This window comes from Protopterus annectens, chromosome 3.part1, assembly GCF_019279795.1.
Source record: "Protopterus annectens isolate FY-2018-M chromosome 3.part1, PAN1.0, whole genome shotgun sequence".
Taxonomy (NCBI): Eukaryota; Metazoa; Chordata; order Ceratodontiformes; family Protopteridae; genus Protopterus; species Protopterus annectens.
Window position 1 is genome coordinate 852,500,530 of NC_056732.1, and position 27,547 is coordinate 852,528,076.

Here is a 27,547-nt window from a genome sequence, read left to right on the forward strand (position 1 = left end):
CATCCCGAGAACTCACAAACTACCGCCTCATAGCCATCCTTTCTCCCCTTGCAAAAATCCTAGAAAAGTGCATCCACAATCAACTCCTCAACCACTTCCTTACTCACAACCTATTATCCATTCCTCAATAAGGCTTTAGACCTAAACATAGTACCAGAATTGCCCTATTGTCCTTCACCAACACCATTCATCATCTCTTAAACGAAGGCCAACTTGTCTCATCTATCTTTCTCAATATGTCCAAAGCTTTTGACACCATTTTTCACCAGCTGCTACTTAACAAGCTCTCATCCTATGGCCTCAATTCCCCATCCCTGTCCTGGTTCCATAGCTATCTTTCCAACTGCCAGCAAGCAACTACATTGGAAAACAACCTATCCTCCCTGCTCTCCATCTCTGTTGGAGTACAGTAAGGTTCAATACTTGGCCCTCTCCTCTTTAGCATATTTACAAATAACCTCATCTCCATAACTAAGCTAGCCTCCATTGTCTAATATGCAGATGATGTGACACTCATCTGCTCAGCCCCTTCACCCCAAGAACTTCATGCAAAAAAGCAGTCGTCCTTTCAAGACATAGAAAAGTACCTCTCTGAACAGCAACTCATTCTAAACCCAAACAAAACTAAGGTAATAGTCTTCAATAACAAAAAATCCATTCCAAGCCATTCCCCTCTTTCAATCCTCTCCACAAATAGTACCAGGATAGACCCTACTAACCAAACTAAACTTCTAGATGTCACAATAGATGAAAATCTAAAATTCGACAAACATATTTCCCTGACAATCAAAAAAGTTCAGATCAAACTTGGCACCCTCTATAGGGCAAAACCTTTCCTAACCCACAGCACTAGATGAGCCACTGCTCAGTCACATCTGCTTTCTACACTCCTGTACAGCTCCCTCATATTCACAAATATGTGCAAGTCTGACCTTAATAACATAGAATCATGTTACAACAAAATTGCCAAATTTGCCTCCAGTCACCTATATAGGACCCACCATTGCACTGCTCTCTCTGAGCTCAGCTGGCTCGAACTCCCTAACCTGTTATCCCTCAATCAACTCATCATGGCCCACAAAATAGTCCACCAATCCAGCAATCTCCCTGCTCTTGCTAATGTAGTTCAACCTAGTTTTAATCTTAGGTCCCTCAGATCATCAGATAAACTAATGCTACTGGTAACTCGCTCCCACAACCAACACGGTGACTCACTCTATTCTTAAAAAGTTGCCAAATTGTGGAACACACTTCCTCAGCCCATTACACAAAACCTTAATTATCAGGAATTAAAAATCTCTTAAAACTCCACCTATCCACTCATTGACTCTGTTCCTGCCATTCTCCAGGCTAATTCTTCCAGGCTCCCTTACTACATTCAACTCCCCAATTTTCTCCCATATGCTACCTTGCATACAGGTTGCCACTACTTTCTACTACCCTGTAGGATATGGGTGCATTGAACCTTGGTTCATCTTGCTATCCAATTACTTTGTGTGTCTCACAGCTGTTACCTCACTCATCATCATCTTCTTTCAGCTGTTCCCATTAGGGGTCAGCACAGTGGATCAACTGTTTCCATTTCTTCCTGTCCTCTGCATCTTGCTCTGTCACACCAACCACCTGCATGCCCTCTCTCACCACATCGATAAACCTTATCTTAGGCCTTCCTCTTTTCCTGTTACCTGGTAGCTTCATCCTTACCGTCTTTTTCCCAATATACTCAGCATCCCTCCTCAGTGCATGTCCAAACCAGCGTAATCTTGCCTCTCTGGCTTTGTCTCCAAACCTTCCAACCTGGGCTGACCCTCTAATATACTTATTCCTAATCCTGTCAACCCTCATCACACCCAATGCAAATCTTAACATATTTAACTCTGCCACATCCAGCTCAAACTCCTGCCTTTTTGTCAATGCCACTGTCCCCAACCCATATAACATAGCTGGTCTCACTATCCTCTTGTAGACCTCCCTTTCACTCTTACTGGTACTCTGTCACAAATCACTCCTGACACTCTTCTCCACCCCCTCCATCCTGCCTGTACTCTCTTCTTCACCTCTCTTCCACACTCACCATTACTCTGAACTAATGATCCCAAGTATTTAAACTCATCCACCTTCGCCACCTCTACTCCTTGCATCCTCACCATTCCTCTATCCTCCCTCTCATTCACACACATATATTCTGTCTTAGTCCAGCTGACCTTCATTCCTCTTCTCTCTAGAGCATATCTCCATCTCTCCAGGGTCTCCTCCACCTGTTCCCTACTCTCACTACAGATCACAATGTCATCTGCAAACATCATAGTCCACGGGGACTCCTGTCTGATCTCGTCTGTCAACCTGTCCATCACCATTGCAAATAAGAAAGGGCTCAGAGCTGATCCTTGATGTAATCCCACCTCCACCTTAAATGCATCCATCACTCCCACTGCAGACCTCACCGCTGTCGCACTACCCTCGTATATATCGTGTACCACTCTTACATACTTCTCTGACACTCCCGACTTCCTCATACAATACCACAACTCCTCTCTACGCACCCTGTAATATGCTTTCTCTAAGTCTACAAAAACACAATGCAACTCCTTCTGACCTTCTCTGTACTTCTCAATCAACACTCTCAGAGCAAACATCGCATCTGTAGTGCTCTTTCCCGGCATGAAACCATACTGCTGATCAGTAATCATCACGTCCCTTCTTAACCTAGCTTCCACTACTCTTTCCCATAACTTCATGCTGTGACTGATCAATTTAATTCCTCTCTAGTTACTACAGCTCTGCACATCACCCTTATTCTTAAAAATCGGTACCAAAACACTTTTTCTCCATTCCTCAGGCATCCTCTCACTTTCCAAGATTTCATTAAACAATCTGGTTAAAAACTCCACTGCCATTTCACCTGAACACCTCCATGCTTCCACAGGTATGTCGTCTGGACCAACCGTCTTTCCATTCTTCATCCTTTTCATAGCTATCTGTTCTTCTTCCTTGCTAATCCATTATATTTTGTTACTGTTATTTGAACTGTAATTCTGTATTACTGATTTCTCTCATTGTTATGTGCAGGTTTACTACTGTGACTGTATCTGAAGTTGTATTTTTCTGTATTCTTGTATTTCCCATGCTGCTTTTATCCTACTTAGTATTGTGTCTGCATTAGAACTTATTTCTAATCCTGTATCTCCTGTAATGTGTCTTATATATATATATATATATATATATATATATATATATAATATATATCACTGTGCTTATATTGTTACTTGTGGAGCTTTTCTCCCCGGGTCTCCACTGAAAACGGGCTCCTAGCCAAGTCGGACATCACCCGGTTAACAAATGCAATAAATAAATGATCTAAGAATGACTGAATGGCAGTTTTTCCATCTCTCTCAACTTCCTGATTTAAAAGCCAGCATTTGCACTTGTTTCCCCCCTTTCCTGTAACTAGTCTAGTCCAGATACAGATTTGCTGTATCCAGGACTGTTTGTAAGCTCCTGAGCCCCCCAAGCCTTTCTGTGTTGGAGGGAAATCTTCTAGCTTATCAGTGGGAGTGGTAAGCACTAGGTAGCCTATCTACCACATATGGTGGTTTCTAGCCCAGAATTTGTATTTATTGGCTGTTTGGGAAGTTTTTCCATCTCTCTCAACTTTCTGGCTTAAAAGCCTGTGTTTGCACTTGTTTCTCCCCTTTCCTGTAACTAGTCTAGTCCAGATACAGATTTGTTGTATCCAATCTGTAAGCTTCTGAGCCCCCAAAGCCTTTATGTGTTGGAGGGAAGCCTTCTAGCTTATCAGTGGGAGGGGTAAGCACTAGGTAGCCTATCTACCACAAGAGGAGTGATTCCTGGCCCAGAAATTGTAGTTTATTTGCCATTTGGACAGATTTCCATCTCTCTCAACTTTCCGGTTTAAATGCCCGTGATTGCTCTTGTTTCCCACCTTTCCTGTAACTAGTTTAGTCCTGATACAGACTTGCTGTAGCCAGGACTGTTTTAAGCTTCTGAGCAGTGCCAGAGTCTGCTCTTCTATTTTTCCCTTAGATCTGCTAGTTCTCTCCTCTCCTGCACTTTTACTAGCTTATTAGTCTAGCACTTTACCATACCAGACTTCTTGTAGCAATTATTGTAGCACACAAAAGTGCTACCAGCATGAAACATTCTACAAGGAAACAGCTCCAGTACTTATGATTAATGCCCATCCCTCCAGGCATGTCTAAAGGTCAGTTCCCTGTGCTTTCTCCTATTAACCTGGTGAGCTTGGGAATCCTCAGGCAATGTAGCAACTGCCTCATGTACACCGACAACCCTCTCCTCTTATCTTCCAACACTCAGACTTGGGAGAGATGCACCTATATATCCAAACTGGAAGCCACACACTCTCCAGCCAAGACCGGAATAGCTGGTCAAGAGGAGAAGGTCAACACTTGCACCACACCACATGGAACACATAGCCCTCCAGAACACACACCAGCACTGCCTTCACATAAAAACACAAACCACACACCCATCTTCACAGAGGCTCTCAATAAAAATCTACCCAAGCAGCAGAGACCTCCATGGAAGAAACGCACCTGACCACCACAACAAAACACTAATCACGAGACACATAACTCTCCTAAACAGTGTGCCATTCAACCAAAGACCCTAAGGCAAAACAGCATGCCCAACACACTAGTCATAGGTGACTCGATAGTGAGGCACAATAATGTCCCACTTACTAGGTTGAATAAGGAGAAAGTAACAGTCAGCTGCCTGTCAGGTGCCAGGATTCGACACATAATGCATGCACTCAGGTCACTCAACAACTGGTACAAATGTGACTCTGTCACTGTACATGTGGGTGTGAATGACCTGAGACATACCTCCCTGGACTACATGAAAAGCGACATGGAGGATCTCTCGAATTATGTAGCCCAGGCAGGTATGACCCTAACCCTGAGCAGCATCCTACCATCACCCAGAATGATACCACAGTACAAGCAGAAGATGATTGATTTCAACAATTGGCTAAGTTTCTGGTGTCATTCTAAGGGGATCCAGTATCTGTCTAGCTGGGATGACATGACTGGCAGACCTCGGTGCTTTGCCAGAGATGGCCTATATCTGTCACCCCTGGGTTTCCAGATACTGGCCAAGGCTCTTGCCACCCCTATAGTGCCTTTTTTATGAGGCATTCCAAAGACCAAATTACCACTGTAACAGCTACAAACAAATGCAATCTGAGGGTCACGTTGCTCAATGCTAGAAGCCTAAATCTCAAAATGCACTCACTCGAGGCACTCCTTAAAATGGAGAACATCAACATTTATGCTGTAACAGAGACCTGGTTTAAGGCAGCAGAAATTACCCCTGCACTACCAGGATACAACGCATTCCACACCTTTCGGCCCCAGAACTTGGACCGAAGCCCCAAAGGCGGTGGTGTTTCCATATTCATAAAGTATTCACACACCTCCAGACTAGTAGCCCAACATAACATATCAGAGATTTTTCAGGTGCAGCTAACATTTGTTAAGACAGCGATTCAGGTCGTAGCCTGCTATAGGTCCCCAACAATGTCCCAAGACTCACACTCCACATTCCTAAGTACCTTGGAGAATATTAGGATCCAACTTAACACTCTCTTACTAGGCGACTTCAACTACCATTCCATTAACTGGGTAAACTACTCATGTACCAATACACTTGCCCAATGTTTCCTGGAGTTCATTAATTCCAATGCCCTGGACCAGCTCATTCTTACCCCCACTAGAAGTAGCAACATCCTTGACCTGGTCATTACTAACATGGGCGACCATTGCTCTACACCAATAGTCAGCTCCTCCCTGGTTAGATCCGACCACAAACTAATCACCTTGGAAATGCACAACCCTCCCACCTCTCCAGCAAAGGTAACCACCATGAAAAACTTCTCCAATGGTAACTCTAGGATCCTAAAAACAGAGGTAGCTAACTTCATGGCACCTATGCAAATGGAGAATAGTTGCGTGACTGCAGAATCATACACCAATGCACTGTACGAACATGTACACAAATGCATGGATCTTGCCATACCCAATATAACCAAGACACTCTCCTCCAAAAAAAGAAAGCCAATCTAGTGGTCCCCTGCCATAAACAAACTCTACAACAGAGGGGAGAAACTGATGCAGAATAAGGTGAAGTCCAAAGAATGGAAAAACTCCCTTATCTGCCTCAACAAAAAGTTGAGATCCCTCATCAAATCCTCTAAAGCTAGGTATGAAAACAGAATTGCAGCAGATAGTAAAGACAACCACAAGGCCTTCTATAGTTATGTAAAGAATCTTCATGGCAATACCCAGATTTGTTCTGAGCTACTGCCCAATGGTACCTCCTATACTGAGCCAATAGATATTACCAGTATACTGCCGACAGATTTAGTGCCGACTTTATCCCCTCTCCCCCACAAAGGACCAATCACAATATCAGTAGATTGTCAGGCACCCAGTATTACTGCTGCACAGGTTAAAACAGCACTGTCCAAGGCCAAGAATACAGCTTCTATGGGACCTGACAATATTCCTGGTTGTGTTCTACATGAACTACAGAGTGAACTGGTACCTTGCCTGTGTGCCCTGTTCAATCACAGCCTCACCTCAGGCTTTGTCCCTGCCAAATGGTGCACTGCTACAGTCTTCCTCCCTCTCCACAAAGGAGGAGTGACTAAAGACCCTGGGAACTATCACCCCATTAGCCTGACGAGTCTGATATGCAAAGTTATGGAACGCATCATCATGGACCTAATAAATAAGGATATAGGGAATCTCCAAACTCTGGATCCCACACAGTTTGGTTTTGTGAAGGGTAGATCATGCCTGCTCAATTTGTTTGATTTCTTTGAGTCAGTCACCAGAGCTGTGAATGAAGGCAGGGTGGTTCATACAGCCTACCTTGATCTGGCCAAGGCTTTTGATACCATTCCCCAATCAGGAATCATAGAAAAACTCACTAAGCTTGGCATCAACCCCTACATCACTAGGTGGGTTGCAAACTGACTCACAGATATAACCCACAGTGTGAAAGTAGCTGACTCCAAGTCAGACTGCTGATTAGTCACAAGTGGAGTCCCACAGGGTTTGGTTCTGGGTCCTCTCCTGTTTGGTATCTACTTCACTGAAGTCCAGGCCAACATGAAGGGACTCTGGCTGACAAAGTTCACAGATGATTGCAAGTTGGGAGCTATTATTAACTCCCCAAGTGATGTTGGCATCCTACAGAATGGCCTCACTGTGACCAACGACTGGTGTCAGAACCATGGCCTTAAGCTCAATGCCAAAAAATGTGTCATCATCCCCTTTGGGAAAAAAACAGTTCCCATGAATTACTACACTGATGGTAGTCCACTGAACACAGAAGGTATTATAAGAGATCTGGGAACACAGGTTGACAGCAACCTCTCTTTTGATCACCATGTTGTCACTGTGGGTCAGAAAGCCCTTCTTTATGGCACATCTCATTACTAAGGGTTTTGCATCCAGGAAGAAAGAGGTCATTGTCTCCCTCTACTCTTCCCTCATTAGGCCAATCATTGAGTACAATGCCGCATTTGGCATGTACCTCACTAGACACCTGCAACAACTGGAGAGGCCGCAAATGTACCTCACAAAGAGGATCCTAGGACTTAAACACTTGTCCTATATGAACAGACTCAAAAAACTCCAACTATTCTCTGTCTCATATCGCCTACTTAGAGGCGATCTCTGTTTGACTTACAAAGCCATGTCTGACCCAACTCTGTTAGAAATGCTACATCTAAAGAAATCCCAATCCCTCTGTACCACATGCTCCAGAGACCTCAACTTCATTACCACAATTAACAGAACATGCTGGAGGGACAGGTTCCAGGGCTGGCCTTAGCTGAAATGGCGCCCCAGGTGAAGTAGTGCTCTGGCGCCCCATAAGCCCCACCCACTCCACACTCATGAAACAACCCTATTTGAGCCACACCCACAGAGTCATTCCCCAAGAAAGCCACTCCAGTCATTTCCTTAAATTATTTAAATGCATAGGGAAAAAAAGATACCTTATAATGTAGTTAAACTGCAACTATCATTGCATATGTATTTTCTACTTTAAATACCAGAGCTGGATCATAGTCAAATAGGGCCCTAGCAGGGTAATAGACTACCCTCCCCAGAGCAGCCCCTCCAGCAGCAACCCCCTCCCCCAGAAGCAGCCCCCTCCTCAGCCCTCCAGTGTTCCATTATTTGGTTATTTCTCACCAGTTACCATGCATACTGTTCTCCTATTCGCGTCTACAGTGATTACAGATATTGAAATAAAATAGCACAAACACAGATAGCCATTTGTTAAATAAACAATACAGTCTCACAATGAAGAGAGACTTAGCTTGAGCAGTAAACATCTCTGCCCTTGAAACTCACATTCACTGAAATGGCAAAACTCACATTCATTGAAACAGCATGAAAACCCACATTCACAGAAATGCATCAGGCTAGTGGAGAATTGAGTTTACCTTTGGGCTGTGTGCATATGTGTGTGGGTTTGTGATTGTGTGTGTGCATGTATTTCCATATCAGGGTCATGGAGAAAGCACATCCTTTCACTCCTCTCCACTTAGTGCGAGGAACTAATCTTGAACAGGAATCACCACATAGTATGCACACTGCCATTCGCCCTCACACAGCATGCAGACCTATAGCCAATTTTGATGAAATACCTGTCCACTCATGGCACATCTTTGGGATGTGGGATGGAACTTAAGTACACACGAAAACCAATACAGCCACTGGGAAAATATACATATCCCACATATAATGCACCCCAACCAAGAACTAAACTAGAGATCCAGATGCTAAACCCTACACCACTGACTGCGCTGCCCTAACTAATTTGCAGTGACAATACATACTTTATTTTCACAGAATGTCACGTCTTGAAATAATGGAAATATGTGTATACATATATGTATGCATAGATGACTTACATGCATGTACATACACACACACACACACACACACACAAATATATATATATATATATATATATATATATATATATATATATATATATATATATATATATATGGTTTCAGCTGACTAGGTTGACGCACAGTTATGTAATGCAAGTAAGCAGCTGTAATAAGTGAGTGAAAAACTTGGGCAAGTTCTGGTTGGTTGACAAAAGTAAGTGGTAGGGTAGGGTGTTTGTGTCCTACAGTATGTGTTTTAGGGTTAGTGTAAGGGTTAGGTAAGAGGATAGATTTAGTGAGTGCGTGACTGTAAGTGTTTTAGGTGGCAGTATGAGTGTTACAGGTAAGATGTGGAGTGGTGCATGTGTGTGTGTGTGATGAGTGTATGATCTGTCTTGTGAAGTGATAATGTTATGGAAAGGGCTTTTTTAAGGTAAACTATACTTTAAGGTTAGGGGCAGGGACAGGGTTAGGGTTATCATGTAATACTAAGGTGGAGCATTGGGGGCCATAGATTAAATCATGGTATACGTTTATCATGTGTCACTTTTTTCGGTAATTTTTGTTGTTGGTGCAAGTGGTCACATTATACTACAGTTGAACTGCAGCAGTTTGACTGTAATATAATGTTAGGAGAGATCCTCTTTCTCTGTGGTTGTGCGACAGTGAAGTTACTGTATTTAATTTTCTGGGGTGTGGGGGCAGAGCACCTGTGTTGGGAATAGTGGGGATGAAGCCCCCCAGGTAAAAGTAAAATTTCTGTTTTTTTTTTTAGGTGATTGTCAAATTGAATAAATAAATAAATAACTTGCAAATGTAATGCATTTGTTTCATTTGCTATCACCTTACTTCAGTTTTGTTTTTTCAGATGAAAGTGATTGCCGATGAACTTGTTTGACAAATTTACTGTTGTTGATGAAATTTTATCAGTGATTTCTCTCTCTCACTCCACAAAAACACAAATGCATTCACTTCCATGAAGGTATATACCCAGAAACACTGAAACACTAAATCCATTAACATGGAGATCACATTTAGAAACTGTTCCTAATAGTTTTTTTAATTTATGTATGTATTTATGTATGCATATGTATGTATATATATATATATATATATATATATATATATATATATATAGATATATACATACATATATATATATATATATATATATATATATATATACATATATATATATATATATATATACATACATTTGTTTTTCTTTTTTTCTTTATAGGAATTTATAGGAAACGTTATGCTTTCCTTTCTAAAACTGCCACCATGGAGACTGCCATTACTCAGGTGACTGCTTTTTCAGTACTATCTACTTAAGATGCAGTCTAAAATCTAAAAAAGTCATAATTTTACATCATAAAAAAAGTATACTTGGGAACGGGTGTGTAATATGCACCCCCAAGAAATTTGGAGATTTTTTTCAGAACCCTAATTATAACACTCCCTATCCACCCTTACATGTATGTATGCATGTATCTTATGAAAATGACTTTCTAAATTTTTGATTCCGCCATTGTATAATAATAATAATAATAATAGTAATTATAATAACAAAATTAAACAGCAGGTAAATGTAACGGAGAATGATGCCTGTTTTGAATTTGTACCCGAACATACCTCTCAACCTCTTAGATCAAGAATTCTGAACAAACTCACAGATAAGGGTGGGTCAAAGTCCAAAAATTAGGGACAGATTTTAAATATTGCTTTTATAAACTTAAGTTGCAAGAATAGCAGGTTTTGTATTATATTTTCTGAAGTATACGGAGTCTGAAACTCAAATGTTTGTCATTAATTAATGACTTTAGTTCTCTATGATTTACAAAAAAGCACGCATTCTATAAGGAGCAGACTAACAAAATCAAGCAAAAATCTGAACAGTGTGTGAAATTCTAGACAATTCAGACTGAGGTATAGCCGATTATTGGGAGACTCCTACTCTAAACTATGCAAACTATGCAAACTATGCAAAACTCTTGTCTTTGTATAGAGTATCTAAATATTTTGGTCCCTTTCCAGCTTCCGTAACCAGTCTAGTCAGGTGCAAGTAAGTAAACAGGAAGTATATGCGTCATTTTATGCTGTAAAGGCTGGAACTTACCTTGTGGATTATTGAAAGATATGGCACAGGACACTTGGTAAGCAGAAAGGACAGATGTTTCATTCCAAGTCTGCTCTTTTTGTGTATCTTCGTGTCTTTTCATTAACCCTTAGAGGAACAGGAGCAGGAGTGAATTAGTTCTCTGTAACAGAAGAATAATTTGTCATTTCCCGTTTGCACTGAAAAAAAATTCTATGAATATGTTGGTAAAGTGTGCCTCTGATTTGAATATACAGTTAAACTTGCAACTTTTGTAATATTTTTTAAACGTGTTCGTGACTTGCATTCTGAAAATATTGCAGTCGTAAAGTATTGGAACATCAGCAGGTGTCATCCAGTTACAATTATTTAAAATATAGGGTGACACACGCAAGCATGATGACTGTAACCCCTCTCTTCATAGACGTTTGACAGCAGCACATATATATATATATATATATATATATATATATATATATATATATATATATATATGGATTCACTTTATAACCTCGAATTACTGAAATGTCGAATTTCAGTATCTCGAGGCTATAAAGCTGAATGTTAAAAATAGCGAAAGTTCATAATCGAATTCGCGGTTATGACCTTACGCTGTGTAATGTCCGGGATTGTGTTTTGATGGTGCGCGGTGCCATGTGTGGATGTAGGTGTTATGTCAAGTAAGTGCTTTCTAAGGGTTGTGAGTGGGAGTTAGAGTGTGTGTGAGTGTGCTGATGTGTTTGATATGTGTGTGAGGGGTCGGAGAATGTGCGTGTGTGAGTTGGATTCTGTTTTGTGTTTGTGTGATCTCGGAGTTAGTATATATAAGTAGGGGGGTGTGGGGGTGCAGGGGGGCTTGCCCCCCTTTTATGTGTGTATGAGTTGTGTATGTATGTAGTTTTGTTTGTTTTTGTTGTGATGTGGGTGTTGTGGTGTATGTGTAGTATTGTGTGTGCGGTTTTTTCGGTGTTTTGACTTTCGCGTTTTTTTGTGTCGGTGTTTTGTGGATTTGGTTTTATAGTCTCGAGATACTGAAATTCGACATTTCAGTAATTCAAGGTTATAAAGTGAATCCATATATATATATATATATATATATATATATATATATATATATATATTTTTTTTTTTTTTTTTTTTAACTTGTTGAAGCCAGCCTGATGCTATAAAAGTTGGAGGGCGCTTTCCCCTTCCCTTCGCCCTATGGTTTTGTTATTTTGCGATCTTCTCGGCGCTCTGTCTCCGAGTGAAGGGCACCGAAAAGATTGCAAAATAACAAAAGTACATTCATTAAAATAAATAAATACATAAATTCAGCCCTTTACGAGGCCGATTGTAAGGCACCCTAGGCGGTTGCCTAGTTCGCCTATGCCTAAGGAGGTATAAGTGAATATCATCAGCATATGCCTAATGAAAAATACCTTTCCCTGCAATAACCATTCTAGGTGACAACATGCACAAAGTGAGCAAAAAGAAACTAAAAATTGAACCCTGAAATAAACTAGAATATAGCAAGTAGGAGCCTGATGAATTCCCACCCAACACCACTCATTAGCTGTGTTCTTAGAGGTAAAAGTTGAACTACTCAAGGATGGTATTTAATAATGGACAGTACACTTTCAGGCACATGATAAGGATCCCCTGATCCACTGCATCAACTGTTGTCAAGAAACCATGTAGAATGGAATACCAATGCTGATCTTCCACACACAACTGGTCATTAAACACCCTAATGAGGGTATTTTTCATGGAGTGATTAGATCTAAATCTAGACTGGTAAAGAAATAATAAGCCACATGATGTCAGATGTTAGCACAGGTACAGATAAACCATCTTCTCGATCACCTTTTCAGTAAATGGAAGATTCAAGACTGGGGATAATTATTCAAAAAGCTTTTATCCAAAGATGAGTTTTAAGGATTGGATACATCAATGCCTCTTTTATTAGAGAAGGAAAAATTCTAGTCCACAATAAGGATCAAACAATTCAGAGAATAACTACTCATAGCAAAGTGAGCCAAATGAATAAGAGCCTTATTGGCCTAGGATCCAGTATACAACTGGCTGGATACATAGCTATAACCATACACATAACCGTTTCATAACTGTGATAGTCAGTCCTTGCCTAGTATAAGGATGAATGGCCCATCTCAGAGAACCAGCTACATTAAACAAACAAGCCCTGGGAAAATTAATGCCTTATCTTGGTAATTTTGTCTGAAAAAAAAATCACCCAGCTTCTTCAGAATCTTCTAAAGAAAATATCTCCACTTAGTCAGACAGGCTGGACTGCATGGCCTGCCAAGCCTTTGAAATAGCATAACTGGCAATTAGATGCAGAAAAGTTTCTATTTTTTTTTTTCATAAAAGTGGCCATATTCCAAGAGATGTCTGACTAGAATAAAAAACATAATGTTCATCCAGAACAAGTTTATCTTCAAGAAGTTATGTCTAACCCAATCTATAGCCCAACCTCAACCCTAGCCTTTACAATGACCACAGCTCATGGTCAAACCATTGTTACTGAGTCAGTGGTTCTACAGCATACAATAACTGGTGTAACAAGGTCCAGAGCACTGGCAATGGAATTTTTATAGGCCATCATTAATGCATTTGAATTGCATCCAGTGACTTCTTCATGGGACAGGTCAAGGACTGGACACAAGATTTCTGAATTTACAGAATTAAAAATCTCTAAATTTGATCAGTTCTATAATCAGGGAACTGAGACCAGTGAAGGCCAAGGCTGAAATGGACAAAATAATGATCTGACTAGGTTCCACCAAATCTCTGGTCCCAAAACTAAATTGTGACCAAGTCTAATGGACAACTGGATTTATGGGTTACAGCAGAAGCTCTCAGTTAAACAGGTAGTCCCATGGTAACTTCGTAAGTCTCACCACTGACCCCAGCTCTGAAATCCTCAAAGATTAACCACTGGGTCACTGAGGTATTAGGTCAGTAAGTACAGCTTTTCCAGAAATGCTCTAGGGTATCCTGATGGACAGTAAAAAAGAAGGAATCTGCAGTTCCAACCTCTCGTTAGGTATATTCAAAGGTGTTAAATTATCCACCATTAACCTCTGTCGATTCCAAGCTCAGTCAATAATAGATATGGGTATTTACGTATTATCGCAACCACATTTGCACGATAATACCGGTTGCTTCCCAATATTCAAATGTAACCATTAATGGAGTGGAAATGTGAAGTAGTGTGTTTTCTTTTACACTGAAGGTTATTTAATGCAGGGTTATCACTCAAAAAATGAAAAAGGTAGTGTGGCTGTTGCACTTCAACTCTACTATATCATGTTGCTTTGTATAAGTCGCAATTTGCATAATGCACATTCCATTTTCTCCTGGCAACAAATGCTGTCAGACATTGAATGTCTCCCTACTGAAAGTGTGGTTTGTAAAGCAGAAATGAGGCCAACATGGCATAAACAAAATAAAGGACACAAACCTGTGTAGTTTCTGCAAAAAGCTAAAGAGAGAGTTCAGAGGTGTGTTGCCCATTTCTCTGTTACTTGCAATGTGGAACTAGTTAACGTTACTGAAGCAAAAGGTATACCTGCAGTAATTAGTAGACAGGGTTGGGCCACTTCTGGACATTAAACACAATTTGTTTTGTCTTATTACCTCTTTCTAACTTTCTCGGTGATAAACAGTTCCATTGCTTTTCAGAACATTTATAGGCATGACGTCCCTGCAATAGAAGGGACACATTATGATTACTTAAAAAAAGCTGACAATCGAGCCTGACAGAAGCAAGTAAAAGTTTTTAGAACTGAATGAAAACAAGCAGAAAATGAAAATTACAAAATATTAATATCTTGAAACAGGTGTATTCATAAAAATTTTAAAACTTGTACTGTACACTAAAAGTGAACTCAGAGAGTACCAAAGTCAAAGTAGAAAAAGTTGTGAACAGCAATCTAATGGGCAACCACAAAAAATATAAATCAAGGCAAATCTACTGATCACCATAGATCATAAATCATAACTGACAGTGTATCCTGAGCAGTAAGCACTAATGAATAGCACCTCTATGAAGTTTAAAATCCATTGAACCAAAAAACAAACAAGAAAATAAAATAAAAACTGTACCACTGTCTAGTAAGCTTCAGCTGATTCTCAGCACAGCTCCTTCCAATATATATCTGATGATCACTGTACTTTGGAACATGAAAAACGGGTCTATATTACCATATCGAATGGTAAAAATGTCGAACACTCACACGAGCGAAACTGTACAAAAACAAACTTGCTATTGTGCGGGGCTGCACTGCTCCCCCCCACTAAATATATATTCCAACTCCGAGGTCGCACTACAGTGAGGAAATGGCAAATATTCCAATCCTCAGTGTACCGCGACCCCCCAAAAAAGTTTGTTTTCCTGCGTTTTTGCTCATGTGAGCATTCGACATTTTTACCATTCAGTATGGAAATACAGACCCATGAAAAACATGGTTAAAAAAATCAGTGTGACAACCTCTCAATAACGTGAATCTAAATAGCATTAACCAACTACTAGAAGTCCAAGGTACACCTTTCGTCATGCAGTCCTAGTAAAGACAAGGACTATGAGTAGGTAAAGTCACAATCCAGAACCTTCTCACAGCTACTGCTTTTAAAGGTTTTAAGCAAGAAAATGACAGCCACATATCTGATGAAAGGAAGTGGAACGTTGTGGTGAACATACCTCACAACTGTTACAATACTCACATAGTTCTATGATTTGGGGCCTCGAATGTAGCCTTGCTCCTCCTAGATTTACTGTTGTTCTCATAAAATCAGACCCATTTGTGTGTACATACCTTATTAAGTAAATAGACTAAGGCTATGCAAAGCTCCCCTATCACAAAGTATATAGGGTGTTCATAGGGTCATAGGTTCATAGGTAGGTACCAGCCCAACGGCCTAAGTAAGCCTAGCCAACAAGGTTCCCTGGCTTACTCCCCCCAAGAAAGTTATTTTCCTGTGCCCCTGTCGGGCAGAGCCACAGAAGTGATCCCTGGGGTGTGTTTCACATTTTCCATCCACTCACCAAGATTTTTCTTGAAGAGTGCTAATGAGGAACTTTGCTTGACATAGATGGGTAGCTTATTCCAGAATATGGGAAGTCTCTGGGACAGGAATCTATCCCTCCAGCATGTCCTGTTTATTGTGGTGACAAGGTTTAGGTCCCTAGAGTGTGTAGTTCAGAGGGATTGGGATTTCTTTAGGTGTAGCATGTCCAACAGCTCTGGGTTTGACATAGCTTTATATGTTAAGCAGAGATCACCTCGGAGTAGGCAATATGCTATGGAGTAAAGCTGGAGTTTTTTGAGATGGTCAGTGTAGGGCATCTGTTTGAGGCCAGTAATCCTCTTTGTGAGGTGCTTCTGTGGCCTTTCCAGCTGTTGCAGTTGTCTTGTGAGGTACACTCAAAAAGGGGTGTTGTACTCTATAATGGGTCTAATGAGTGTCGAGTAGAGGGGAACAATGACATCTTTTTTCCTGGATGAGAACCCTTTTGTGATGAGGTGTGCCATGTAGAAGGATTTCCTGACTACTGTGGTGATGTGATTATCAAAGGAGAGACTACTATCCACCTGGGTCCCAAGGTCTCTTATCACATATTCAGCATTAAGCAGACTGCCACCTATGCGGTAGCGCATGGGTACAGAAGGGTGTAGTATATAAAGGCCTTCTATTGTGAAAATAAGAAAGTTCTGCTGTTTTTGATCCTCTGCTGTGTTTTTAAAGGTGAGCACTATGATTTTTGATACTCAAGGATTCAAAAGTAGAGCTATGAAGATGTAGTATTTAACTAGACTGACATAGATTTAGTGCCCTGGTCAACAAGATACATATAGAGAACACAACAAAGACGACATATCATAACAAATAATGCAAACTAATAGAACTAAAAAACTGCTGCAAAAAAAAAAAAAAAAAAAAAAAAAACAGAAATAACAAAGTGAAGACTAACATTGCAGACATTGGACATTGGACCCGACCCAGTTTGGCTTCGTCAAGGGAAGATCATGCCTTTTGAACTTGGTTGACTTCTTCAAAACAGTCACCAAGGCCATTGATGAGGGAAAGGCAGTCCATACAGCCTACCTTGACCTTGCAAAGGCTTTCGACACAATACCCCACTCGGGTATTGTAGAAAAACTTACCAGCTTAAATGTAAACCCATATGTCACAAGATGGGTTGCAAACTGGCTTAAGGACAGAACCCACAGGGTTAGAGTTGCTGGCGCTATGTCAGACTCCAAGCCGGTCACATATGGTGTCCCACAGGGCTCGGTCCTTGGCCCCCTATTGTTCGGCATCTACTTCTCAGAAGTACAGGCCAACATGGGAGGACTTTGGCTGACAAAGTTTGCAGATGACTTGCAAACTGGGCGCCATAGTGGAAAGTGCATCGGACACGGATATCCTTCAGAAGGGACTCACGGAAACAGATAGCTGGTGCCAGAGCCATGGCCTGAAGTTAAACGCCAAAAAATGTATAGTCATACCCTTCGGGAAAAACAAGGTAACCCCAAGCTATCATATAGGTGGCAATCCACTAAGCACAGAAGAGGTTATCAGGGACCTGGGGACCCAGGTTGACAGTGGCCTTTCTTTTGACACTCATGTTGCTAAAGTGGTTAGAAAGACCTTCTACATTGCCCACCTGATCATGAAGGGATTCACATCCAGATCTAGTGAGGTCATTGTTCCCCTGTACTCTTCACTTATCAGACCAATGATCGAGTACAATGCCCCATTCGGGATGTATCTCACCCGACATCTGCAGAAATTGGAAAGACCCCAAAAGTTCCTCACCAAAAGGATAAAGGGACTCCAAAATCTGTCATATGCTGCCAGATTGAAGAAACTCCAGCTCTATTCAGTCACATACCATCTGCTCAGAGGTGACATGTGCCTGACATACAAGGCCATGTCCAACCCGGAATTAATGGACATGCTCCACCTCAAAAAATCCAAATCCACCAAAACCACTAGAGCAAGCAACTTAAACCTTAGCACGGATATAAATAGGACGTGCTGGAGGGATAGATTTATCACTCAGAGACTCCCTATGCTGTGGAATAAAATCCCGGTCCATGTGAGGCAGAGCACCTCGCTGGCTCTGTTCAAGAGAAATCTTGACCTGTGGATGGGAGATCGTAGGTTTACCCCGGGAATCATCTCTGTGTCACTGCTGGACAGAGGCACAACAAACTAATGGGCACAGTATTTTTTCATATAAGGGGTGGCGTAAGCCACAAAAATTTGGGCTAGGCTTATAAATGCCTTAGGGCAGATAGCCTAGTATAAACCTATGAACCTATGAACCTATGAACATCCAAAGATACTTGATAACTAGCAGCCACTACCATGCTTGCTCTATTAGACAGCCATTTTGCCCATTAAGTCAAAGACATGTTCAGTTAAACATTTTATGCTGCTGTGTGAAGCGCTTACATGAAGTATCCATATAGGCACTTCTCTACATTTAGTAAAAATTCAGGAAAACTCAATGCCAAATTCTCTAAATTCTCCAAGACTAAAAACTAACTCTGTAAGTAATTAAGATGAAGGAAAATGAGAGAAATGTGATACAATGCACATAACAGAGATTTATACAAATAGTATGTTTTGGGGAGAAACACGAGACAGCAAGTAAAATAGTAGATTCAAAGAAAGATACAGAACTGTACTTGTTCATGTTAATGTTGGCAGATACACGGTGAACGCATGAAAATCACATCACTGCAGTAAAAAGAATCAAACATCAGGAAAAAAGTTTAAGGGAACTGTAATAAACAGGATGGCTGAATAAATGAAACAAGTTCTCTGATGTGCTAAGCTGCATTTATAAGTTATTTTTTGCCACTGTGAAACTAATTAAATGTAACTGCAAATTTTAAACCAACTCCAATTTTAACAGAGTCTTTTTTTATATTCTGTTGTACTTGATGTGGGCAAGTCAGTAACATTTATGCTGCAAATTTCAAAACACAAATGTCACATCTACTGTGACACAATCCGGTGAAGCGATACCATTTCATGTTTCAAATATTTTGTGTGCATAGTTTACATTTCAGCTATTTTATGTACATGATTTATGCTGAGTGATAAAAACACTACTCCTTGACTGTTTATATATTGATTTTTTGTGGGAAGATCCATTTATACCTTTTAAGGTTTTACTCTAATAAGTATTCATTTAAATTCTACTCATTTAAACTACACAGATTAACAGAATAATTTACTTAAATGTGGATGTGTGTACGGAGATGCCTGTAATCACCTAATTGTAATGTATAACAAGGCCCACAAACATGAATAGACACCGTACTGCAAATTACCCCAGCCGTTTGAACCATGGGCATTTTCTTAGTACATCAGTCAACATCCGCGGTGGTGCAGCGGTAGGGTTGTTGCCTCACAGCAAGAGGTTCTCCCGTTTGATTCTTGGCTGAAGTGCAGGTAGTGCCTTCTCTGTGGAGTCTGCATGTCCTCCCCGTGGTTGGGTGGGTGTTCGAAAGACATGCGTAAATGGGCGTGCCTTCGTTGAAGGTTGAACATTGAGCTGGCACCTCGGCATTCGTCAAAATCTACTGCCAATCATTAGTGGACCAGAGTTCCGCTGTGGCGACCCTTAACCAGGAAAAGCCAAAAGACAACAACCAAAATTTAATCCCGTTCTTAATCTTTTCAGAGGTATGCCTACTATTGCATGGGTACTCTCGAATGTCACTGCTTCTCAGGTAGTGAAGGCACTGTTATCTGTGGCCTGGTGGATTGGAAACATGCAGTATAACCCATAACTGTGCATTAGTGTTACCATATAAATATTTATAAGATAAATGCTCACAATTATTCTTTCAGTTACAAATATGACATACTTTCCTGTATACAAATATTACTAATATTTCTTTTCCACTGGCATTTTAGATTTTTAAAGTAAACATACCCTTGTTTCTTGTTTATGTTTCAGCTGGTTGGCGAGTTTCTTGAAGTTACTTGCACAAATCCAACCTTCATCTGTGACCATCCACAAATTATGTGTCCTTTGGCCAAGTGGTAGGTATCTGCACTGCATTGCATAATTCCTTTGATATGAGTAAGCAGGGGCTGTCTGACACATAGCTTTCAAAATTATGATGTAAGCACTACATTCTGTATGAACCAAGAAGTAGTCAGAAAATATGGTGGCATGTTTTAATGCTTGTTGTTACTTTTTTCTTTTTCTAAGTATGACATATTCTTATTTTACCATAAAATACTAATTAAGCATTACCAGATATATTTCAACCTTCTATGAGAGTTACTAATACCACTGTCCAGTCACATATAGTACTCCAAAAGCTGCCAACAAAAGTAAATTATTCATAACAGAAGCAGGATGTTTCACTAAATCCAGTTTTAACAAATTCTAAAATCAGTAAAACCACCAAACAACTAGCCAGAAGATGTGGGTCACTAGGAGGGTTTTTTTCCACTCATTCCTACAGTGCAATGACCTCATGGTTGACTATAACAGTCTAGATAAAAAAAACATTCTTGTGCAGAAATATTGTTTTTTTCAACTACATTTGTCTATTTAGGAAAGTTGCATTTGGACTGAAAGGCCTAGACTCCTTTATAATACAGAACGTTGATTAACCATATGCAGTATGCATACCTATTGCAGTCAGTGTGAGTTCTTCCAAAGTTATTTCTGAATGCAAAACATGTGCAATTAAACAGAAATTAAAACAACTTCTTTTAGGGAAAAATTACAAGAGAATGTCTGCTCTAGTGCCCTGCCAAAAACCTGCATATTAAGCATTTTTTGTTTATGAAAGCAAGTGGCCTTCTAAACCAAAGTCTTCTCAAAGTTCTGTTACACACCTCAAACACTGTCGGACCAAGGCTGAAAAGCTAGAAGGCATACTCTTGAATATCAGCAGTTTGGGGAACAAAGCTCAAGAATTTCACTTAAGTGTAGGCTTATACAAATTGCATGCTGTCACTGTGGCCTGCCTGGTTCAACCAGTTTATTAGATATTGACATAAACTTTTCAGGATATTGTTTACAAACATGGAAGTTCTCCTGGGGTGCCTTGAGTTTGCATGTCCTCCCTGTGGTCGGCGGGTTTCCCGGTGTGCCTGTTTCCTCCCACATCCCAAAGACATGCTGCAGGTGGATTGGACACTCTAAATTGGCCCTAGGTGTGCGTGTGAGTGTGCCTTCTGTGGAAGGTTGGGCCGGCTGGCAACTCGACACCGTAAAACTCCACTGCCATTCAATGTGCGGACAAGGTGATCCGCTGTGGCGACCCCTGACTGGGAAAAAGCCGAAAGAAGAAGAAGAAGTTTACAAACATGAAAGTGCAGTGGAGTGGCCTTGCATTCTTTGCATCAAAATAAATGCACTACTGCTTTGAATTCAAGCATGCTGTTTGTTTACAAGCTTTAATACTGAGGGCGGTAACACTGAAATCTGGTTATCAGATAGCATATATGAAATGTTTCTGTTTATCTGCCTTGTTCTAGTTGAAGATTGTCTTTAATATTTTGTGTCTTTTATGTCTTAGTAGTTTTTTGCAGGTACAGACAATGTCTGTGCTTAGAAATGATTTGATTTTATACATTTCTCTTCATTAATATCACTGGTTCTAAGGTAAGTACTACACTAGTTGCATTTGTGGGTCACATTTTAAGCCAAGCCAATTTCCATCAAAGGTAAGAATCAAGTCAGAATACTACCAAAAGTGTTAGGGATCACATATCACCTTTATGGAATCTGCCATTTCCTCATAATTGTGAGACCATGAAAAAGTATATTTAAGTAAGTTAGGTTAGGGTGCAAAGCCGCCAGATGCAACATACAGAGACAAGCTTGTCCCTCTGCAAAAAGCTTTTTTTTGTTTGTATTAGTGTTATGAGAACATCACTGCTGTTGTGTCAATGGTAGTGGGCTTAGTGTGAGTGATTTTGTCATATTGTCATGAATCCCTGCTATGAAGAAAAACATTAACATCTGCAGGGGAAGGATATGCCCGCAATACGTCCTGGATCTAATGGGCCAGGTCTACCTCCAGCCAAGACGTCCTTCCCAAAAAAATTAAACTGGATAGATATCTCCAATAAAACTGAAATCATGCTCATCATGAGTGACTTCATTACTCAATTTATGAAACATTATACTCCCTATGCAGTTGCAGCTCTAACCCTGTATGTCTTCTGCAAGACATCACCTTTCACACTAGGGTAGGTTAAAGAACCTGGTCTACTGAACCTTTGGACAAGGTCTTCACTAGATCCCTACTAATATTTTTAAACCATGCAATATGCCTAACATAGTGATTGTTCCCTAACTTTTGTTACTCGGAACAACTCCATCCTGCCTTATCACCAATGGCAGCTCTCATTACCATTCACAGGTTTCAGCAGTTCCTAAATGAAACTAACTGGCCACCTTTGATTTCTTCCAGCTTCCTAAATGATACAACTTAGCACTTTACCAAGACATCCAGAAACGTGCTCACTCTGTGCAGCTAAGAATTGTCATACTCAGTGATCAAAACCAAAGAGCTATTCTGAAGAGTTTGAACTTTCTAGAACAAACAGAATAAACAAACTGAACTCAAGGGATTGGACTCCAAACCACACAAGCAGGAAATGAGTACTACTAAACAATATAGTTATGGAAACACGGCTAGGGACTAATGAGCATCTTATATATAGAGGAATTAAAGAGCTAGATGGGAACTGCCTTTGATATGAAGGAGGGTAAAAAAGTCACAGGTCAGAAAATTAAAGAAAGCCCATCCATTTAAAGAGTTTCCCGAGAAATGAAAAGATAGGGAAATAGTGTTGTGGGATTTTTACAAAAATCAAAACAAAGAGATAGTGACCGCAGATATGTTTCTTTGCTTTTTCTGTTGCCTGGAATCATACATTCGAGAACTTTAATAAATGGGTAAATTAAATTCGTATTACACAATGGTCTGCAGTGGAGAATGGGAAGGGAATGGGCCTTCTAAACTGAAAAATATTTAAAAAAAACTGAAAATCCTTGAACTAATACTAAGTGAACTAATCTGGAGACATGATTCAGCAGATACTGTTTTGTTAAATAAAAACAAGTGCATGGCAAGTTACATAGTTCTACCTCCAATGAATAATATTGACCATGTTTGTATTTTATAAGTATCACAAGGATTATTTGGAGATTACAGAAGAACGAAAATTATACCCATAGTCACAAATTATGGGAAAATTAGTAGCATGGTTAAAGGATGGGAATGCAAGAAAAAATAACCATTTTGCAAACATAACAAAAGTTTTGGACCTAATTAAATTAAAACTTGGACATCTTAGAAAAAAGCAAGATAAATGTAATAATAGAAAACAGAAATGGACAAAATAAGTAAAAAAAAGAACTGAAATCCTTTCAAAAATAAAAAAATGTTTTACAAAAAAGATTCAGACAAATATACAGGTAGTTACTGAAAACTATTGGGGTCATAACAGTTTAAAACAAAATAAATACTGTTCGTATGCACTGGCAGTAATGCTACAAGTAATTAATAAAACAGCTTCTACATTTACAACTCGAGTCAAAGCATAGAGGGGTAATTTAAGAGGCAAGTAGACTTATCAGTTACTGGAGGACTACTAATGCTAAATAAAATATGGGGAACTATTTTACAAAATATTTTGAGTGTGGGCAAACAGTAGAACAGCAGGTATGGCAAAAACCAACAACGCTTGTATTCAGATAGCTATAATAATAATAAAAAATGGAGATGTTCTAAGGCTTAAACAAAAATAAAGTAAGGAGTAATGTATCTGGAAATGCAAGAATTAATAACAGAGGCTTGAACCAGTAAGTGATGTTACATCTGACGTCCACCATTTTATTTAATCAAAGTCTAAAATCAAGAGAGATTACGCAAAAGTTGAAGGAAGCAGTAGTGTTACTGGTGTATAGTGGGGTCTGTCACAAAATGAGAACTTGTAGATCAATTACTATTTTCAAGGAAGTTAGAAAACTAAAGGAAAATATATGTATATCAGGGGAAATCTAAAATTTACCATGCTGTGCATAACAAATATCACCAGCACAGCTTTAGTCCAGGAAGGACAGTTACAACTCGTGCATGCCTTTACACAAAGGGTTGCAGACCAACAAAGCTTGCTCAGACTTTAGCAAGCCTCTTAAACACATTTTATTACAAAAAAGTAATAAGCAAGTTAAAAACAGCACAATGCCTTAATAGCTGTCAGAATGAGAAAGAATCTGGGGTGGAAAACCTGAAGGAATTTAATAACAATGTATAAAGTGAATCAGTGAGTCCCAAAGAGCTCTAGTTGTGAATCTACATTTGTTCACATCCTATAGATATGACATACTAAACAGTCTAGTAGTCATTCAAGTCTAAATAAGCAGATACAGTTGATATGACTTCAATTACAACAACAAAGAAGATGTACAAAAAAACCTTAAATGAAGCCCACAAATGAACTTTAAAACATAACTTAAAAGTGAATATGAGCAGGATGAGATTATTAAGATTTGTCAGGATAAAATGAACTCCTTCATGACAGACACTGAAAGCACTCAAGATACAAAACAATATACTGCCTTTAAACTTTCTGCACAATTATAACTAATAACTAGAATAAAGCTCTTCCCCCAATTTGACATTTGCTTCATGTTCATCATTCAAAATGTGCTTAAAGGATTACCCTGCCTCTTGGTCCCACATTGTGGTATTTATTAGGCATTCTCGTGGATATATTTCATTAGTTTATGTTTGTCTGCAGTCTGTCTGTTAACCAGAGAGGTGTGCTGGTCCAAGAACCAAGTGTTTGTGCGGACCACTTTGAATCCACTATAAAAATCTTGTTTACTCAATGTAATTAATCATACCAAAAACCTCTAAAACCTTAAGATGTCACTGGTCAAAACAGCAATATTCTTGCGGTAGCAAAACTTAAAAATACTTTTGTTTGCATTGGGGCCAAGCTCCCTTGCACCCTTGACATGCAAGCAAATTCCATTCCTCCAAATTAGATAGACGCCAATACTGAGACTACACAAACTTGGAAGAGAGGGAAAAGTGAGAGCAATGGAACACTCGCCTTCCTAATTTTCTCTCTATATTTTATTTTTGTTCATGAGTAAATTCTTGGCCTCATCATTGCTCCATTTCTCTTTCCTTCTGTTGACAGTACTGGTTCTCCACCTATATCTTATTTGTGGGTTATACTACTCTTTCATGTATGTTTTATATGTTTCCCTCACTCAGTTTTTTTTAAACCTGTATTATCCATTCACTATCCTGTTTCAGTTCCAGCTAATTATTTCTTAGCTCTCACTCTTATTATCATATTCCTTACTCAATGTTCTCTTCTCTTTCTTCTGAATGCTGATGCCGTGAGCATGGCTTGCTACATTTAGTCCTCCACATTTGGAAGCAATTTTTAAAAATTATTTTTTAATGCATGGATGCAGAACAACCTTTGGTTGTCGTATAATGCATGCAAACACCTTTATACAAAAAACAAAGGTCTTTTCTCACCTCTAAGACATGATCTTTAAGCAGATACAGGTATGGTCCTTGCGCAACTTTGCATTCAAGATCACCAAAAACCTTTGCTGAAGGGAGAAAGTGAAAAGGGTTCTACTGAGTTCAGCCCTGTCATGTAGTAGCTTTCTCCTCTTGTTGTAGAGTTTGTTTCTGGCTGGGGTCCACCAGACCGTGCGCCTGCCTTTGGTGGAAAGTGTCCTGATGTTATTAGGGATTGCTTGATCCATACATTCCTGAAGGTGCTCGTAGAAGGCATTTGTAAGGGTTTCAGCAGCGTGGGTTGTGTTTTCCACTGGCTCGGAGGCCTTGAAGGGTACCACTCCAGTCTTAGGAAGTGTGAAGTTTGCTTTTGAGAAGTTCTTCACCGTGGTCTCCTTTGCTGGGGTTGGGGGCGGGATGTGGATCTCCAGTGAGATGAATATATGGTCTGATCTCACTGATGAGGGATATACATCTGGTGTGGAGCATGTCGTCCCCATGTGTGATGATCAGGTCTAGTATAGTTCCTCCTCTTGTGGGTATGGTGACTAGTTGTTCCATAGCATTTGGGTGTATGAACTCCAGGAACCTTTGGGCTAGGGTGTTGGGTCTTGGGTAATGTTCCCGGTCTATGTTTGGGTAGTTGATGTCACCCAATATGATGGTGTTTGGAGAGACATGCATACTCTCCAGTGTCTTCAGGAAGGCTGTGTGGGTATCCTGAGTTTGAGAGGGTGGTCTGTAGCATGCTACAAACTGTAGGGCAGTTCTACCTATGGTTAATTGCACCTGGATGGCCTCCGCTGCTACGTGCATTGCCACTAACCTGGAGGTGTGGGTATCCTTTATGCATATGGAGACTCCCCCTCCTTTTGTGGTTCGGTCCGGATTTGGGGCCGGAACGCGTGATATGACGTATAACCTGATAGTGCTGGGGTGCTCTCGGAAGCCTTGAACCAGGTTTCAGTCACAGCACAGACATCGATGTTCTCCATACTGAGCAGGGCTTTGAGGGCGTGCAACTGGAGGTTTAGACTTCTGGCATTGAGCAGTATTACCCTTACTTCTTTCCAGGTTTGTTGTCTAGGGCGGTAGGTTTATCATTTGAGCCTTGCCTGAAAAAGGCACCATGGGGGCGGCAGGAGCCTTTGCCAATATCCGGAAGCCCAGGGGTGACAGGTGCAAGCCATCCCTTGTGAAGCAGCGTGGCTTGTCAAGCATGTCATCCCAGGCAAACAGACATTGGACCCCCTTAGACTGACACCGGTAATTAAGCCAATTATTAAGGCTGATCATTTTGACTCTGTATTGTGGCATCATTCTTGGTGAGGGTAGGATACTGCTCAGGGTCAGGGCCATACCGGCCTGGGCTACATAATCTGAGAGCCCCTCTGTCTCTTTTCATGTAGTCCAGGGAGGTATGTCTCAGGTCATTCACACCGGCATGGACAATGACTGCGTCATACTTGTACATGCTGCGGAGTGACCTGAGTGCTTGTGTTATGTGGCGGATTCTAGCGCCCGACAGGCAGCCTACTGTGAGTTCAGCCTTGATAGCTACTTGGTTGCCTAGCTCCACACTTTGGGACAAGAAAAAAATGACACTCTGGTAAAAGGTGCATATTTTGTGATTTGTACAAGTAGTGAAAGTGCTGTGGTGTGCACTACTTCTGGGAACTTAGCAGAACAGAAGGAAGGCCATGTCACTGTGCAGAAGGTGATGGTGAGACTGAAAGAGGATTCTAGAGCTTCAAAGAGGGAATTAGCAGCCAGGTGTACGAGCTGTAGTAACAGTAAGAAGTCCTCCACCTGCTGACAATTAGATGGGGGACAGAAGATTTATCCCTAGCTTGGCACCTATGTCTTTAAAGGACACATGCAACCTGTAAATTGTTCATCTCCCAGGCCCCTTCTTGTAAATGTTTAATCTCCCAAGCTGCTGCT

General features: G+C 40.3%; 1 protein-coding gene across 1 annotated transcript in view; it reads left to right on the top strand.

Moving 5' to 3' along the window:
- The window catches only part of LOC122798301 (lysine--tRNA ligase-like), a 394,521-nt gene that overhangs the window by 244,182 nt on the left and 122,792 nt on the right, over nt 1-27,547 (top strand). The window contains exon 11 of the mRNA XM_044067128.1: nt 20,038-20,123. Coding sequence (XP_043923063.1) covers nt 20,038-20,123 — 86 coding nt within the window. The remainder of the gene's footprint in view (nt 1-20,037; nt 20,124-27,547) is intronic.